The sequence below is a fragment of the Mus caroli genome, unplaced genomic scaffold (genome assembly GCF_978045245.1).
Source record: "Mus caroli unplaced genomic scaffold, Mus_caroli_1 scaffold_2, whole genome shotgun sequence".
Classification (NCBI taxonomy): Eukaryota; Metazoa; Chordata; class Mammalia; order Rodentia; family Muridae; genus Mus; species Mus caroli.
In genome coordinates, this window is record NW_028227257.1 from 168,773,426 (window position 1) to 168,793,027 (window position 19,602).

The 19,602-nt window shown below is 40.1% G+C and overlaps 1 protein-coding gene across 1 annotated transcript in view; it reads left to right on the plus strand.

Annotated features, from left to right (window-relative positions):
* Itga8 (integrin subunit alpha 8) overlaps positions 1–19,602 on the plus strand; it is a 196,841-nt gene that overhangs the window by 117,099 nt on the left and 60,140 nt on the right. The window contains exons 18-23 of the mRNA XM_021155534.3: positions 1,335–1,472; positions 1,940–2,007; positions 3,541–3,688; positions 10,296–10,388; positions 14,396–14,475; positions 18,899–18,979. Coding sequence (XP_021011193.1) covers positions 1,335–1,472; positions 1,940–2,007; positions 3,541–3,688; positions 10,296–10,388; positions 14,396–14,475; positions 18,899–18,979 — 608 coding nt within the window. The remainder of the gene's footprint in view (positions 1–1,334; positions 1,473–1,939; positions 2,008–3,540; positions 3,689–10,295; positions 10,389–14,395; positions 14,476–18,898; positions 18,980–19,602) is intronic.

The window sequence follows — 19,602 nt, forward strand, 5'->3', positions numbered from 1 at the left end:
TGCCTTCCCTCCCTCATATATAAAAGTTCAACATAGTTTATTTGATTTTTTTTTTTATCCTATGTGAGTATGTCCTGTTAGATTTTATCAGGATACATTTAGAGCTGGCTTGGGAAATATTTAGACAACCAAGCTTTCATTAAAAAATAACATGTAATTGTGCTTATAATTTGGTTATTATATTTGGATATGGTTTTATAAATCCTCATGAAATTTAAAATTCAAATTATCTGGAACCCAATTATCCACTGTGCTGCTGCCAGCTGTTAGAGAGTGATCAATAGTCCCATGTATTCTCTTCCCATCAGGCTTAGTTCACAGGGAGAATGCTAGTGAGGATTAAAGGATTGCAGCTATACTTTAGAACGAGAACCCAGGCACATGGTCCCCCTCCCCCAACTTAGTAGGACCTTGGTTAGCACAACTGAAAGGCAGGATGCTGGCTGCATGTTTAGTGCTTGGTACTAAATGTTTAGTGCTTGGTGCTAAATGCTTTGTGCTTGGTGCTAAGTGCTTAGTGCTTGGTGCTAAGTGCTTAGTGGTAAGTGCTCAGTGCTTAACACTTGGTGCTTAGTGCTTGCTTCTCTCTCCTCACTCTAGAAGGATTCCTGTTTCTTTATCTGAGGCACCTTCAAATATGCTAAAGGTATCTTGTTCACAGAAAGGCTTAAAGGAATAGCAAAGAGAGAAAGAAAAGTAAGATGTTTTCTTTCTCTGATCCCAAGAGAACCTTCTGGCAGCTTCATCAAAACAAAACAAACAAACAAAAAAAAAACCATGTCATGATGTTCTCTGGCATGCATGGTATATGAGTGTAATGTTTTCCTCAGTGACTTGACCAATTCCATGTCAGGTGTTATAGGTCCAGGGTACCTGAACATCTCCTCTAGACTAGTGGTTCTCAACCTTCCTAATGTTGTGACCCTTTGATACACTTTCTCACGTAACCGTAGACCTTAAAATTACTTTCCTTTCTACTTCATAACAGTAATTTTGCTATGGGTATGAATCATAATGTAAATGTCTGATATACAGGATATCTGATATGCAACACTTATGAAATGGTCATTGACCCCCACCAAAGGTGTTGTGACCCACAGGTTGAGACCCACTGCTCTAGAGTATCTCAGAGCAGCCACGGCTCTGGGTGATTTCAACACTGGGTTTATGTATGCCTGCTACAGCAGACCACATGCATTAGCACCCAATTCATCATGTTGTGGTGAACACTGTCCTTCACTAACACTGACAGGAGTCCAGGGTTGCCTGTTTGTCATCGACTCACATCTTGCAGTCATTTCAGGAGCCTGAGTTGGTGATTACTTTTTTCCTAGGATGAAACTGAATTCCGAGATAAATTGTCTCCAATCAACATCAGCCTGAACTACAGTTTGGATGATTCTACCTTTAAAGACGGCCTGGAAGTGAAGCCAATTTTGAACCACTACAGGGACAATGTAGTTACTGGGCAGGTGAGTCTTTGAGGCAAGAGTCTGAAGGCTTTTCCTTGCCATTCTCTGGAGAGAGTTGTCCCTATAATCTGGAGATGAAAGTCAGACCCTTCTATTTCCACCTGCACACAGAGGTATATAGCAATAGGGGCATGATCCTAACATGTTTCCTTATGAGACTTTTAGAAGATTTTCTCCCCTAATTAAGATTTAATTTATTCAAATGCAGTAGTACTGGAAGCAATGTAACCAGTAAACCTCTCAATAGAGTTGATTAGCATCATCACCAGACATCTCAGAACAATCTGGAAAGAACGTCAGATCCATCAACCTGTCACTTTCCGTCACAGCATGTGGAGTTGTGTAGACTTCTGTGAAGTGGCAGGAAAGCTTAGGTTCAGCTGATGGAATCCTTTATGATCGGCATGAGGAAGGATGTGAGTTGAGCTTTCTCAGATTCTTTCTGATGCTTCCCTCACTTAACACAGGCTCACATCCTGGTGGACTGTGGAGAAGACAATCTATGCGTTCCTGACTTGAAGCTGTCAGCTAGACCGTAAGTTTAAATAAGTAAATGTGTGCACCACACCTGGTGGTCTCTGGGTGTTTACTTAAAACTTCTTTGGAGAAAGTATATGCTTCCAAGAAATGGAGGCGGGAAAGTGACTCAGGGAATTCCTTAGCATGACCACACTTGGGATTTGCCTCTGATCTGGTCAGTTCTCTATCACTGGTGTCAAGTGACACAGCCTGAGATCTTGCCTGGGCCAGTTCATCTTTCAGCAAGCATCAGAGTGTTCTTGTTGAAAGTAAACTCATATGTGGTGTGGCTCGGGTTTTATTTACTTACCTTAGTCAAGTGAGAAAGGGTTCAGTCCACACCTTAACCAAACTTGTTTTTGTAGCACCCCATGATTCAAAGGCCTCCTTAAAACTGTCAAAACAAAATTAATTTTCATTTACTGGGGGTGGGGGAAACTTAAAAGACACACTGGGGGTGGGGGTCAAGCAGAAGGTGTCAGAAAGTCAAATGGGAATCAAAGGGCTCACAGTGGGGTGGGGGGACCACTGACTCTGGAGCTGGTGACTGCACTGCTTGCTGTGTGTGGAAAGAAATAGTAGTTGGAGCTGAGACATCATCGCTGGGTGGAAAAGCAGGGCTGTTCCCCCCACACCCCGAGGAATGCTTGAATTACCAGCATTTGGAATCTGCTTGTTAATCTCTCAAGGGGACTTGCCCCAAAGTTCATAATTTAATAAGTGTCAAAAGCAATAGCTTTGAGGTGGGGTCAAAAGTGGAAGAGGCATTTCTGAACACTGGTTTCATTTGGAGTTCAAAGTTTCCTTAAAATACTTCAAATCCCCCCCCCCACCCCCAGCCACTTGAGATCCTGTTTCGCCTGCCTGGTTTGCCCTCTTGGCATCCTTGTTGCTGGGCATCCTCCCTCCATCACTGTCTAAAGGAGCTCGCTGTCTCTCCCTGCAGCTCAATCTCCTGCTAATGTGTGCTCTCAGTGATAGGAAGGAGCTGGGACACTTCATTCTGGTTCCAAAGTCAAATGTTAAGTTTGCAGGAATTTGGTAGCCAGTCACTTTGTGTGTTGATGGCTTCAAATTGGTCAGGGTGGGAGGTGGGGGCACAATACTGGAATCCACAAATAATATGTATCAATTTTATTTTTGAGAACAAAATGTTAAATAGTAGCTTGCACACCATGGAGGGTTATCAACTCCCCCATTCAGAGGATGTTCTCTTAAACCTCCCTACAGGCTTTGCAGGACCATCTCCCTTTTTTCTCAGCCCTAGCCTTACATTTACCAGTCTCTCTCTCTCTCTCTCTCCTTCCCCCCCCCCCCATCTCTCTGCTAAGTCATTGTATTTCTTGGTCGGTTTGTTTGTTTGTTTTGAGACAGACTCCTGTTATTAGCTCAGTAATCCAGGATGGTCCCAAACTTCCAATTCTCCCATCCCAGTCTCCCGAGTGATTAGATTTACAGGCACACAATATTTAAATATCTTAAATAGAATATTCATGAATCCAGTGCTGTAGGGTTTGCATATTCATCCTTTTTAAACTGTATTTTTTAGAGATAAACATGAGATAATTATTGGCGATGAAAATCACCTAATGCTCATAATAAATGCAAGAAATGAGGGAGAAGGGGCCTATGAAGCCGAACTCTTTGTTATCATCCCCGAAGAAGCAGATTATGTTGGGATTGAGCGCAACAACAAGGTAAGGCTGGAACCCATGCAAATATAAAGTTCAGTGAGCAAGACTGAGTCTTTCCTCCCCAAAGAGGTCAGGATGGGGCCTTCCTCTGTCAGCTCATAACAGCAACGAGGCAGGGAGAAGGTGACTGTGAAATAGTAAAGTCTCTCTCAGCCACAGTACAAAGATGGCCAAAGACCAGGAGCTGAAGCGAGGCAGAGAAAAGGCCAGCCAAAGAGGCAGATGGCTCATTTCTCAGGCTAACCTTCTCTCCTCATTGCCTTTGCAAACCCTGCTTTGAGTTCCTCTAAGTTCCAAGCAGATCGAAGGAGGTCTGGTTTTTATTATAGGTGATGGAAGAAGAGCCAACCAGTCCTGCTGAGCACTGATAACAGCCTGGACAGGAACTGCAAAGAAAACAAATTCATTTCTTTCTTTTTAGTCCGCATTTTTGGGACTGAGACCAGAGAAGGGCCTGTTTTTTCCTGGTGCACCAGTCTTCAATGTTGCTGTTTATTGACAAGGTACCAGGGCTATTTATGCTGAGCATAAATCTTGTGGATCATTATCAGAACATGATTCTTCCCACTCCGTGTGTCCTGGGAACCTGTCGTAGTCTTAATCGTTTTGTCTGAAAAAAAAGAAAAAAAAAAAACATTCTAACTAGTCCAGTAATCCTAGCAGCCAGGAGGCTTGGGCTAATGGATCCATGACTTGAAGACCTGCCCATGCTACAAATCAAACTCAGTAAAAAGACTGAAACAAATAAGCAATCAAGCAAAAGCATCATTGTAAATGCTTGGTAGACTGACGGTCCCTCCATTTCAGAGTATTTGAGATGTTCAATTAAGGGCAGAAACTAAGGTTCACATTCTTTCACAGGCATAAAAATAGCATAGGCACTCAATAAACTCTTGCCGATAAATGCTTGCCGATGGATTTATTCAGCTGAAATTTATTATGTGTCTACCACTTTCTCAAGACCACATGTTATAAGGGACTTTCACAGTCTAATGACTGAACTATGTCATGGAAAGTGATCTGTCTGGTGTGATGCTGTCACCCTTGCGCCTTTAAAAACGTGTAAACAGAGCCTGATGTGGAGATGTATCCCTACAGTCCTAGCGCTTGAGAGGGAGAGACAGAATAATCACAAGTTCAAGGCCAGGCTGTACATAGAGGACCCTGCAGATAGGTAGGTAGGTAGGTAGATAGATAGATAGATAGATAGATAGATAGATAGATAGATAGAGTATTGGATAAGGAAGAGAGAGAAGAAAGTTAGGGGACAAAAATTCTCTATTTCCATTTCTAGTCTCATGGATTCTTGTATTTGTTGAATTATTTTCTTAATTAAAAATAAAAGATAATTAAACCAAACAGCAATCTAGTGTCTTTGACACTTAAAATCATTATGCATTTCTCTTGAAGAAAGTGATTTAAAAATATCTACACTCATCAGGTTGTATCCCAAGCCTTTTCCTGCCAATTATACCTTAATAAATTGTTTTAAAATGATCCGGCAGAAGCATTTAAACCCATTCTCATTGGCAGCAACAATTAGAGGGAAACTTTCCCTGCTGTTCTTCATTGCTCTGGCATTTCCCCTCCTCCACTGCAAGCCTTAGCATCCGTTTGTATTTTAATATTTCCAAGGAATGATCTCAAATCCTCACTTTCACACTTCATGGTACTTCACACTTGTTCCTTGGTTGATGTTATTTCAGTATATAAAAACTAGAGGGTAGTGAAACACATCCCACATATCTGTGGTAGGCTTTTCAACTGGAAGTGCCACCTCGTAATTAAACTTCTGCACGCAAGAGGAACAAAAAAGTAGAAAGGCTAAAGAGATGGCTCAGATGCTACGAGCACTAACTGCTCTTATAAGAGACCCTGTCAGATCCTATTAGCCCTGTGACTCCATCTCCTAGTGATCTGACAACCTCTTCTGGCCTGTATGTCTATAAACATGTGAGAGCATAGGCTCACGTCCAAACACACACACACACACACACACACACACACACACACACACAAGCACGTACAACTAAAAATAGGTCTATTAAGAGAGAGAGAAGAAAAATGTCACCTACAAATGTTTATGTGCAAATGATACATAAACAAATACAAACATATAGCTTAAATGTATTATTTTCAAAAAAATATGTCTGGGCTCCCCTATATTTTCATTTTCATCCAGGTTGTTGTTCACTAGGTTGCAAGAGAAAATACCAGAGAAGCTTACCACTCTATTGTAACACACATTGTAACAGGTATTAGCCGTAACCTCGAATTAGTGCTAAGGTACCCCCAATTTTTTAAACCCTTTGTCAATGTCCCTTGGATAGAGACTTTACTGGATCTTTACATCTTCCAAGGGTAAACTATATTGTGTTTTAAGTAGTTTGAATTTTTCTGAACTCAGCACAAGGACTTTGAGTGTATGAAAGGTTTGCCACGTGAGGACGTACAGTAAGTGTATGAAAGGTTTGCCACGTGAGGACGTACAGTAAGTATTATCTGATAGTGAGTTTTTGTGTTCTCTCTTGGGAAACTTTGATCTTCTAGAAAAATGAAATTAAAATGTCTATGCTATTGCAGTTATATATACAATCAAATCTACCATTTGAACCAGTATATGATATGTGGGGTGTGTGTGTGTGTGTGTGTGTGTGGTGCATGCATGTGTGCATGTGTGTGCACATGCACTCACCCATATACAGATGCATGGTGTATATGTCAGGTATATCATATGCTGGGGTATATCATATGCTGGTGTATTCAGGGGCTAGAGGTTCATATCAGGATACCTTCTTCAGAATACACTTCCTCACTCCTTAATTGTGTTAGGCAGTTTCTGCCATGAAACCTGCATCTAGCACTGTTAACTAGACTAACTAGCCTGTTAGCCTCTGGAGTCATGTCTTCAACACACCACACCCCCAACCCCCAGTGGGGAAACCTGCCACCATTCCTTGCTTTGATGTGGATGCTGGGAATCCAAATTTAGCTCCTCATATCTGTGCAGGTAAGCACCTTAATGTACCAAGCCACATCCCTGGCCCAGTTTAACTATCATTACTACACACACACACACACACACACACACACACACACACTGCTATATAACCACCACTACCATCCAACTCCAGAACTCGTTTGCCCAAGATGAAGCTCTGTGTTCATGTGAAAACTAATTCTCTATTTCTTCTCCTCCCCATTAGATGCTTTCCTTCTATTCATCTGTGATTTGGCTATTCTAGATACTTTGCGTGTCCCAATTCAAATCTCTCCCAATCACCTTACCCTTACCATTTCCCTCCCCTTCTCTCCCCTATATTCACATGGCTCTCGCCTGCATTTTCTGTCTCAGAGAGTGGTACCTACATCCACCTGGTGTCCACAGCTTCAAACCAACCTGAAATCTGCCTGGCCCTTATCCTTTGCTCCAAGTACTAAAATTCCTGCTGCCTTCCTCCAGGCTGACATGACTTAGACAAGAATATTACCCTACTCTTCTTCCATTTCCCCATCACCCTCTCCAGACTCTTTGCTATGCAGGGACCATCTTTCTAACAAGCAAGTCTGACTATGTTAGCATCTGTCTTAAAGTCTTCATTAGTTCTCCATTGCTTTCTGGATCAGATTCAGATCCTTCAGAGGGTTAACTCTTCCTGTTCTTTCTTCTCCTTCTGTCATCAGCATCTATTTCACACACACACACACACACCTCTCAAATTCCAGGTGGTGTAAATTTCTGTTCTGTCCCCCTTCATGCTCTTCCGCCAGACACACTAACTCTAAAATTTCACCCTCTTCAGAGACCTGACTCCTTTCTATTTATCCTTCAGGTCTTCGTAATAGTTAAGACCCACTAATAACCACAGTGGCTATTAAAGAAGACAATCAGCACTTACTGTGCAGTTGTGATGCTCTGAGCTCTTGCATGCATTGAATTTACATGATCATGACAATGACCTTACAGAGAAAAAGCAAATTTGTTCTAGGTTTCATAGATAAGAAGACAGCAGCGTACTCCAACTACATGGTTGTTGTATTGCAGAACCAAGATTCAGGTCTCAGCTGTTTTGAATCACTGACAAGCCCTGTCCCCATCAGCTCAGATGCTACCTTCTCCATGATGCCCTCTCTGATTGCATAAATATGCAATAAATATTCTTTAAATCCTACTTTCTAATTAAAAAAAACCCACCTAACTCTTCTGTAGTTATGTTTCCATTGCTTGCTACAAGTCACCTGTTAGAATTGTTACAATGATTGGAAATTCAGTAAGAACATGGGAGTCTTGTTTACCTATTAAGCTGCAGGCCCACCCAAGATAAATATTTTCAGTGAATGAATAACGGAGTGAATAATATTCTACAAGCTATAAATGGATTAGTACAAAAATGTCCCTGGAACTACTTGAGAAAAATAATCTAGAAATGTCTAGAAAAACAATTGGCCTCTCTTTTCATCAGAGAGAGGAAATAAAAGCTAAACAAAGAAAAGAGGGTAGAGGTGATGTGGGAGGGGAAATGTTTCCATTGATATCCACTGCTTCTTGAAAGCTGAGAAGATGTACCCGTGGGAGCTGGCAAGATGGCTCAGCAGTTAAGAGCATGTATTACTCTTGCTGAGGACCTGGGCTTAGTTTCTATCAACGAGAGATTAGCTCAAAACTATCCATAACCGCCAATGCCTTCTCCTAGCCTCCTTGGGTACCAGGCATGCAGGACATATACAAACATATAGGCCAAAAACTCACAACACATATAACAATTTTTATTTTAAAAATAAAAAATTTAAAAGTCCTTGTCAATTTTATGAACGGTAGAAACTAAAACCCTTAGCTACAATCGAGGGGAATATGGATACTTGCAAAAGCATTTTACTTTTGTTTTGCCTTCATGACTAGTAATTTTGGGATGAAACATCTCTGTATGGTCACTCTCAGTTATGAGCTATAAAGATTAATACCTGACACCTACCTTTGAGTAATGAGATACTACTAACTTTGGAAAGATGCTTTTTAGCTCCTTCATGATACCTAGCACGCCTTCTGCAGGGTATTTGTAAAGAACTTTTGATAAATGGTGCTTCCAAGCTTTATGTGTGTGCACACGTGTGTATGCATGCATGCGAGTCCCTGGGTAATGATCAGAGCAGGCATCTCTGTGTAGTCTTCTCTTTAGGAGACAATGTGCGAGCTGCTTCTGATCTTCTCTGCTGCTCTGTGTAGACCCTGCTCCAGATATTGAGACGGGGCAGCTCTGCCCTCCTAAAGCTTACACACTCAGATGTATAGATTATAAAATTCTTCATGAAGAAATTGGAGGGTTTTGTTTTGTTTTCCTTTGTTTGGAGGCAGGTTGGCTGGGGTGGGGGTGGGGGCTGTGTCCCTAAAGGAGAAGGGAACAGAGAAACATTTCTTAAGCCTTTACTTGAAAACCTGATATTGCTTCCTTTTATGTAAAAACCCCAGAAACACTAACAATGAACAAAGTATCATTGCCAAAGAAAGCTTCGTCTATTTAGTTCCCAGAATTCCCCCGAAGTACTCCATTGTGAAAGCCATCCATGTGACTTTCATATCTTAGGGGCTGAAGGTGGCAGTCCACAGTTTGATGACATATAAGGAAATGGTGGAGTATGTAAGAAGTTGTCACCAAATACACCATCGGGTTTTGAGAGATGGAAAGAGAATTAGGTGAAAAGTGAATAGTGGAGTTCCAGGCCATGGCTTTAGCACAAAGACGAAGGGGGACCTGGGAGGGGCAGAAGGCTGCAAAGGGAAGGCTTAAGAGTTTTCCAGCAACGAACAAGAACCTCTTCCAACTGGAGTTACAAGAAGGACACATAGAGGAAGAACCAGTTAAGCATATATCTAAAATATTAGTCAGAGAACATGGTGGGGTACAGTACAGGTGGCACTATTAAATCAATATGTATATGTCACATGGATATGGAAATGCGTCAGTGAGATCTGAGAGGCTTTGGTGGTTTCATGTCTGAAACTCCAAACCCAGGGATCCAACACTCTCTTCTGGCCTTTAAACTCATTCAAACATGTGTGTGTTCACACATCACACACACACACACACACACTCACTCCAAAAAACAACAAATTTTTTTTTCGAGAAAGAAAATACCATAATAAAGCTATTCTTTAGTATGCTAACCTAAGAGTTTTTCTTTAATCACATTTGATATGTGAAAAATTGAACCCCTACAAATAGCCACAGAGACATAATAACAGCATGCATCCCTGTTGCTTCTCTCCTGTGGTATTAATGTAAGGACTAAATCTGTTTGCTTATATTTTATTGCTTTTTTTTATCTTAATGCTCAGAGTCTAACATTAAGGTTTACTGAAAGTACAAAATGCTCACATAAATATCATTTGAGCCTCTTATTCCGCAACACAACACATCCTCAGACAACTCTTCCTGAAGTTTAACGTGTCCCGGTGTTTTCTATTGAGTGAATGGCAGCAGATCAACTGTGTGCAGCGGGACGCACAGGTGTTTGAAATCAAGGGGAGCGCTCAGGCCTCCCACACTGCAGGCCACAGGATGGAACTTACTCTGCCCCTGACCCCCACGGTGGTGTTCTTTTCTCCTTACAGGGACTGAGGCCCCTGAGTTGTGAGTACAAGATGGAAAACGTGACCAGGATGGTGGTGTGTGACCTTGGGAACCCGATGGTGACTGGAACAAATGTAAGCGAGTGCCAGCAGTCCTTACTGATCTTGGGCTAATTGAATTTTACAGAGGACTAATGGAAAACTCACCAATTAGCACTCAGCAAACAGCAGCCAGAGCAGATTGGGCAGGAAATTGCCAGCATGGAGGGATTTAGCATTTTAACCTCCATGGGGTGATAATGGCGCTTCAGATACACAAACTGATCTTGGCTTTCACACACTTTCTCTGAGGATTACACATTACATCTTATAGTTACAGTAAGGCAATGGCAACATTTGCACTCCAGGATTTTGCCTTTTATTCTTTTCTTTTAATTATAGTGTAGATTTTTAAACTATAGTGCTAAGTTTAAGAGCTTTAAAATAAGCTCCTTAGGAGGGCTAAAGATGTAGCTCACTTGGTAGGATGCCTGTCTAGCACACACAAAGCTCTGGGGTTTGATCTCAAGTACTGAGTAAACCAACCAACCAGGAGTGGGGCCTGGAATGCCAGAACCCAAGAGCAGGCAGAAAGAGGAGAATTTATTTGGAATCATCCCCAAGGTACATACAGTGAGTTCAAGGCCAGCCTGTGCTGTATGACACTCCGTCCAAAGTGGGGGAGGGGTAATTTAAAAATATATTAGCAAAGAAACCTCTTTTCCAGTATGCCTTCCATACGAATATGACAGTATTTTCATGTTTAAAATAATCATAGTCTGGTTTGTGAGTGATCTTTACTAGGTCTAGGTTTGAAAAGGAGCCAGAGAGAGGCGTCAACAGTAAGAGGTCTCAGTGCTTTCTTCCTGAGGATTAGAGTTCAGTTTTCAGCACCCATGGGGGGTAGCCCCCAACCAATCTATAATTCTAGCTCCAGAGGATCCGATCCCCTCTTTTGATCTCCATGGCCTCCCTTGTCGTCTGCACACATGTAACATACACAGACACACACACAAACAAGTCAACCAATTAATCACATTTTAAACAAAATACATTTGAAAAATAATACAAATTTCCTTGCAATGAAAGAAAACTGGGCTGATTAATGACCTCAGGATACCTGCAGGCAGAAAAGTTACTTTACCCACCTACAGTTTGAATAAAGAAGGGCAACAGCTCATAATCAACATAGAAGTAGAAATCTTGAGGTCAGGGAACAGATTCTGAAACCTGAAAAAGTCACACAATTAAATCACAATAAAGAGAATATGACCCTCTACTTAAAATTGGGTGTTTCTGTCATCAGTGAAATTGCCTGTTTGCAAAGAACTTTGTGAGAATTTACGATCGACTAGGCCTGTGTGAGAATGTTTCCCTGGCTGACTCTAAACAGTGATGCCCCTTGGCCATCCTTTAAAGGGAGCTCTGCGGTCATTGTAACTTATCCTGAGCATCTCTGAGGGGGTCCAGAGTCTTATATTTCAAAGATGCTGATAACTCTTCTAGCAAATAAATCTTTTATCCCAGTGTGTTTCACAAATTTAACTGAATATTTGCAACATTTTCTTAAACATCTCTTCCCAACTTATACTTCAGGATAGTGTATACATCAAATAATAGTTTTTCCTCTTTACATTATTGCATTGCCATGCTCTTGAGTACTTAAAAAAAATGTGGCTAGCTGGGATACTATAGACTTACTATATATATATATATATATATATATATATATATATGTATGTATATTATAAATTAGTTAACTTAAAGAAACATTTTAATACATGTCAAATTCCCGTAACAGATTCCTGGTCGTTCCCATAGATTGAATGTCTTCTATGTTCCAAGCCCAGACCCTTGAATAACTACTTTAATGTTATCTTACTTCATTTCACCTATTTTTCTAGACAAGAACACTCTGGTCTGAAAAAGTCAAACACATTGCCTGAAGTCACACAGATGATGAAAGGCAGAAACAGGATTCCAACCAGGCCTGACCACAAAGCCCTTGTTCTATCTGGTCTGCAATGTTGTGGGAAGAACTTGAGTGAAGCTAATGAGCTGCAGATGGGATGTTTACAAAGGAGATATGAAAGATAGGTTGCACATCTCCCATTAGCATCCCCTCAGTTAGAAACTAGCAACCTCTCTTGCCAGTTTTCAAGGAAATAAATCCAACCACTTGATATGCTATAGAGATATTTACCTAAAGACAAGAAGAAACCAGTTTGGCACGAGGGTATCAAGGTCAGCATCTATAGACACAGTCACTCATTCCTGTTCAGTATTGGGAGTATTACATCTAGACTGCAGATGGTCTAAAATCACCATAGCTATGACTAACAGTGGACTAAAAGCTGCCCACTTGGCCATTCTGAGAAAAGGGTGTAAATAGCAGAATAGTCTGAACTATGGAAGTGTTTACGTGAGAGGCCATCTATCTATTTCACCAGCAAATAAGCTCAAGAAGGCAGGGAAGTAAACTGTTTAGATTCATTTATCTCTAGGTCCCTAGTAGAAGAAACCGAATAAGTGTCTTATCTTGCCCGTTAAAGCCCTCAAACACATCTAATTTTCTTGCTTTCTGTTTTGTTATTAAACATGCTGATTCACCTGCATCTTCATTTTGTACTTTGAAAACACTCTCTGGCCATGGAGTGGAGCAAATTACAGATGGAAATGCAGTCCTGGTATTTACAAAAGTACAAATAAATAAATCAGCAGGAATACTTACCCAGGCCTAATATTTTAAGAGTCAGAAAAAAGTGACATTTATTTTAATTTAATTTTGTCAAGTCTTTAAGTCAGAAGTCTGACTTAAAATTTTTAAAGGGAAAAGTTGTTTGCATGTAGCTGCCATGGTGACATAAAATAGTATATGCTAGTAAGGTTCATAACTTGCAAATTTCTCTAAAAATCAATAGCAAAAGAGATGGGCCAAAATCTTATTAGTTAATATATGCGATTTTAAAAAATACTTATTCTATTTTATTTATGTGTATGTGTATGAGAGAGTATATGCCCACATCTGCTAACAGGACCCTGATATAGCTGTCTCTTGTGAGGCTATGCCAGTGCCTGGCAAATACAGAAGTGGAGGCTCAGAGTCATCTATTTGATGGAACACAGGGCCCCCAATGGAGGAGCTAGAGAAAGTACCCAAGGAGCTAAAGGGGTCTTCAACCCTATAGGAGGAACAACAATATGAACTAACCAGTACCCCCAGAGCTCGTGTCTTTAGTTGCATATGTAGGAGAAGATGGTCTAATCGGCCATCATTGGGAGGAGAGGCCCTTGGTCTTGCAAAGATTATATGTACCACTACAGGGGAATGCCAGGGCCAGGAAACAGGAGTGGGTGAGTTGGGGAGCAGGATGTGGGGAGAGTATAGGGGACATTTGGGATAGCATTTGAAATGTAAATGAAGAAAATATCTAATAAAAATTGTTTTAAAAGTATTTTCAGGATGCAAACATACTAAGAGCAAAATTTACAATTTGGACAATAAAGGAAAACAAAGAAACTCATACAACCATTACCCCAACCTGACGGTAGCATATTCTCCTGGAATATTTCCTTACAGTTCACTCCCACTGCTTTCAAACACATAGTAATTTTGCTTGTGTAGACTTTCCAAACCATAGCTAACATGTGTGACATGCAGAAGGCTGTACATTTATTTCTTTATAGAGCATTATTAGAAGTATCACCCACCTTATTGCACTGGTGCCACAGCTGTGATCTCTACAAGTACACCAGTGTCTATCAAACATAAGCATCACAGCTCTCTAAATCTTATATATTTGTATTATTAGAATTTTTGCATCAGAGAGGAAACAGAGGAGAGGTTATAAGGAGAGAGAAAGGGAAAGAGAGGGGAGAGAGGGGGGAGGGGGGAGAGAGAGGGAGGAAGAACATGAATTGAACTGAATCTTCTGGGCCCTGTGGTCTCAGTGCAGACTTCTTGCCTCCCAGACATCCAGAACAGGAGATAACGGCTATGGTGGTGATTGGAATAGGGGTTACTAAGGAGAAACTGTCACACTGTGTAAGGGGTCCTCCTGTGAATACCTTTGTATCCTATGTGTGTTGTTTTTTGTTTCTAGTTTTCTCTGGGCCTCCGATTTGCTGTTCCTCGCCTTGAGAAAACAAATATGAGCATTAACTTCGATCTCCAAATCAGAAGGTTAGACTTCTACATGCCAACTTTGTTGACACCACTTGTTCTCAAATGAAAATATGCATGGTGGCCAAGAACGTGCACATTCAAATTTCTCCTAAAATGAGAATCTAGACTTTCACAGACCCATTCTTCTTTATTATTATGAATTATTTCAGCTCTTTTGGTATTGTGCTTTTTGAAAGTGATTAAATAATATAGTCCAGGGCATAAAATAGTCAGCTTCGTGGTCTTGAGCAGCTTCCCAGTCCTGCTGACTTACTCCCACTCTGTTTCCTTCCAGACCCAGAGCTGTTGTGCTATACTGTAAAGGACTGTACTACACTCTATTATATATAATGAAGTACTGAGCCCTCTTTTACCAGATGTATTGAGCAGCCAGTCAGTGGCTAATCTCTGGGGCAAAATCTAAAGAAAAAAGATAGATCTTGCAAGTGAAGTCTATGATTTCCTAAATGTTCAGAAGGGACTAAGTCTAAGCATGGCCTGAGTGGTTGTTCTGTGCTAGGTCAGGGTGATATAGCCCTGTTTGCGGACTGGGCCATTCTCTAACAACCTTGAGCCATGCACACAGCTGTCTATGGGTGACCTATTCAAATATCTGGCCATGACTTTGCCCTTTCATTGTCTATTCTGTTTGTTATTTTGTAGCCAGAGATATTTCATGAAGAGAAAGGCCTACAGAGAAATAACACATTCAGGCTGGGATCTCCCAGATATGGGCTTCAGTACAATGAATTTAATGGTCCTAGACTCATTGAAACAAATAGAAATGAAATAGATATAATGTGATATAATTAGTATATAAAATATATATTATAGTATAACTGTCCTGTATGTGAACCATTCCTCATTGAAAAATATAAATCACTATTAAGATGCTCTGTCAAATGGACCTTTTTACTTTTTCAGTCAAGCGTTTTAAAAGCTTTTAAAACATTGATATAGATGTCATAGGGTACTTTCCATGATAATTTATACCTTGCCTAGTATATGGAACCCTTGTTGTAACCATATGAATAGCTGTAAACTTGGTGCCTGTTTCTTGGTTCTCAAGTAGTATGTAATATACCTTAATGTCTTATAAGAGGAAGTGATATTAGAGTGTGATAGATTTTATGATAATGACCCTGAGTGGCAGACTACTTTCTTACATCAATTAAAGTTACATCCACATAAGGCTTAGAGAAACCTTAGGATAAGAGTGTAACCAATTAGATCTAAAATGTCTTTGTCTCCCTGAACCCACTCAAAGCCTGATCCAGTTTTCTAGGGAAGGAAGTCTTCTAGCTGGCTCAGATGTTCATTTCTTACCATAATTGGCTCCTTCTTGGATGTGATTTTCTGTGACTCCTAGAACTTTAAATTTTTTTTACCTATATTAATGATGGGGTCTGATTCTCTTTTAATAATTCTTCATTCTATTCAAAGATTATTAAAGCAATTCTTCACATCCACCAAAATAAATATTCCTCCAAAGATTCACATGGTCCCCAATTCTTCAACTTTTAAAATCCTGTGAGTGTGTATTACTAAGCTTAAAGAGAGGAAACCTTAAAGTGAAGACATTGATATCACCTTAGCCAGAAGCCAGAAGCTTCTGTTTCCCCCATCAATGTTCATTGGCACAAAGCGTATGTCACTTGGGGAAAGACACTTCTCTTATAAAAACACATAGCCCTCATCTAGGAGGACCATCCAGGACTAAGATACAAAGCAAACCCATTGCTTCCCTCTTGGTTTTTAGATAAGAGAACTGATGCAAACTGTTTCTTGCCAAAGGAACAAGAGGTCCTATATAATGTGCTGAGTGAGCCTCCCCAAAATCCACAATACAGATCATAGTTAAAGCAATAAATTCATCAATGAAGGATTGAATCTGGCAGGATCAAAAATGACCAAATGATCAACCTTCACGTTCTTCTAAAAACAAGCCATAATCATATTCCATTTCTGCTCATGACAGTTGCAACTGTTTTTAAAATTATAAAAATGCAGGGAAAAACCCTCAGGGTTTAAATTTCCAAAATTATTTGAGAAATAAAAGAATTTGAGGACAGCTCATACAAAAATACTATAAAGTATTTGAAAGGTGTTTATTTGTTTGCTTTGCTGGCTAGCTCCAAAGATGTAAAAGCTCATGGAGGTGGCTTTGCATTCAAGTTAAATGTGTTCAAACAAAAAATAAATTAAATCAAATGCTCCACAGCCTATACTCTACCACAACTCAAGACAAATGCCTATTTCTATAAACTAAAATCAGGAGATAAGTTGGCTTTATATATTAATAGCACTTAAAATATTTTCTGTTGCCAAATAAAGGCATTAAATAGTCTCTCAAAGCCCTGGATCTGTATGGGGGAATTCCTGCCCACCCTGAATGTCAGGACACAGTTTTACACACCACCACCCCCCCCCCACACACACACAAACACACACCCCTTTGTAAGCATTCTTGAAGTTGCTTTCTCAGCAAAGGTTAGAGGACATGTTTGCATGTAGCTATGGTATTAATTAGTGAAGGAAGTTTCCTTCCAGGAAAGAACTCCAGGAAGCATCTGAGTTATATAAGAAGCCAGGTCCTTCCTTACCAGGAGACTTTATTGGCACTGTTAGGGCATAAAGCGCTGGCATACTGGGAAGGAAGCAGTCTCATTAAGTGAGCAAGGACTGCTCTATGACTGCCATTGCTCTTGCTGAATTTCAAGGGAGATGGCTCCACAGATGAAGTACCTGTTGCCAAGCTTGATCTCCAGCTTAGTTCCCCAGAATCTACATGGTTTTATGAGAGAGAACTGGCTACTACAGTGATTTTCTGATGGCCACTTGCATGCTATAGTACATGGACTCTCAGATACACCCATACTAACGAAGAATAAATAGATGTAATTAAAAATCAAAACAGTCTCTTACAGCCTCATGTGAAACTCGGGTTCAAAGACAATTTTCAGGAGCTGAATTTTTTGAACACTTTATTTTAAAAGGGAAAAATAAGCACACACCCCCAGATGTAAATACTGAAAATAGATGGTAACAACTGGGCTTTATGCTTTGGTGTGGAAGTTCCTGTAGACTCCTTACAAACTTAGTAGGGGGAAGTCTCCTATAGGGAACAAGCATGCAATCTGCCAGTTTACACCTTTTACTAATGTTTTCAGACTTTAAGTTGCCTTATCATTAAATACAAGTGATCAGGACTTTTCAAAGGCACCCCTGGTTGAAAAGCAGGATTTTATCCAATGCATTCCCAAGCCTGAGTTGGGAAAGCATCAGAAGACTGCTGTGAATCTATCTACCCTGTTGCCATCTTCATAGTAAGGGCTTGTCCAGTGGATCCAAGCAGTGCTCATGAGGACCACAGGGCAGGCTTTCTGTCCTTACAAAGCCGATTACACCCACCACCCACAGTGGTGTTCCATCGCCAAATGGCTTTGCTGAAAGCACAAACGGGGCATGAAGTGTGGGTGGTGGCTGTATCCAAGGCCCAGGCACTGCTTGAGCCTCTGGGGGGTTCTATTTAATTTTCCTTACAGCCCCAGCTGCTTAACATGTACACTTTTTACAAAGTTCAATTTCATAATTGATGAAATAATTATATTTGTGTGAGAGAAAAACAGCAAACTTAAATTTTTCTTCCACATTCAATGAGGAATTGTGAAACTCACATCCTCTGTCTTAAGACTCTTGATGCATTTCACAAGCACCCACATCCTGTGAACTGCCTGCTTATGCAATGTGTAGCTAGGCTTCTGATACACTCCCTGTTCCTTGCCACGGACATCCTGAAAGTACGTGATGACTACAAACACTTATCTTATATATTACTATTAACTTATATATAATAAAACACATTTTAAATTAATATTAACTTAAGAAAGAAACCATAAGGAGATAAAATTCTGATAAAACAATATATGGTTGTGCATTCTAGAGCCAAACCCAAAAACTTTCTTGATTATACGCTGCCCTGGATCATGCATGCCAGGTCTCCATTTTATTAGCGTGGAAAATCTGGAGTTGACTATGCTGTCATTTCCTATTTAAAGAGCACTGAGCATGATATACCAAGAAGCAAAAGAATTTGTTTTAGATAGAAGTTGGAAACACAAACTCAATTCAGTGCCCTTTGGTTTATTCTAACTAAAGTGTTAGCTTCTTTCCATCTCTGTAGTGCTTCCAAATGAAGCACCTTCCTGGGGAGAGTTGATTGGTTTGTATAGATTCTAAGAGCTCTTCATCTCTGTGGACAAATGGCTATGATTCTGAAGACTAAATCCCACTGTTTTTTTCCAAATGATAAAATTGGAAATGTGGTTTGCTCTTATGATATATATATATATATATATATATATATATATATATATATATATAGTATGGTTCTCACGATTGTGAGAATGTATAGTGAAATTGTGTTATGTCTCTGTTTTAGCTCCAACAAGGACAATCCTGACAGCAACTTCGCGAGTGTACAAATCAACATCACTGCCATTGCTCAGGTCGAAATCAGAGGGTAAGTGGTAAATCATTAAGTTTAGTGTTCAGTGGGATAAAAGTCAGATCATTAGGTACTTTGATTTCCTAGCTGCCTCACAGGGTTGCACTCATGACCATGAATATAGACATTAGGCTATCAGTCAGATTTATCTTTTCATAGTTTATTGGGTGTCCATTTTGTTTTTAAAGTCAAGTTTGAGATATAAATTACATGTTGTAAAATTCATACTTTGGAGAGCCCAGTTTATAAATTTAGAATACCATGAGACCATTGATGGTCATGATTTTTTTGGGCTCCATACTCTGGCATCTTGGTCTATTTTCTGTCATGTTACTTTGGCCTTTCCTGGAATGTCACAAAGGGAACTCATTCAGAATGAGGATTACTTCTTCTAGTTAGCATAAAGAATTTGAGAAAGAGCCATGTTCTTGCACACACACACACACACAATTTATTTATATATAATTTAGCCAACTGCAAACTTAAGGATTCCAAAAAGAACCAGTGTCCTAGGTTTTTTTGGTTGGTTGGTTGGTTGGTTGGTTGGTTGGTTGATTGATTGAGGTTGTTTTGTTTTGTTTCTTTGTCAAATTGACACAGTCTTGTCACCTGGGATGAGGATCCCTTTACTGAAGAAT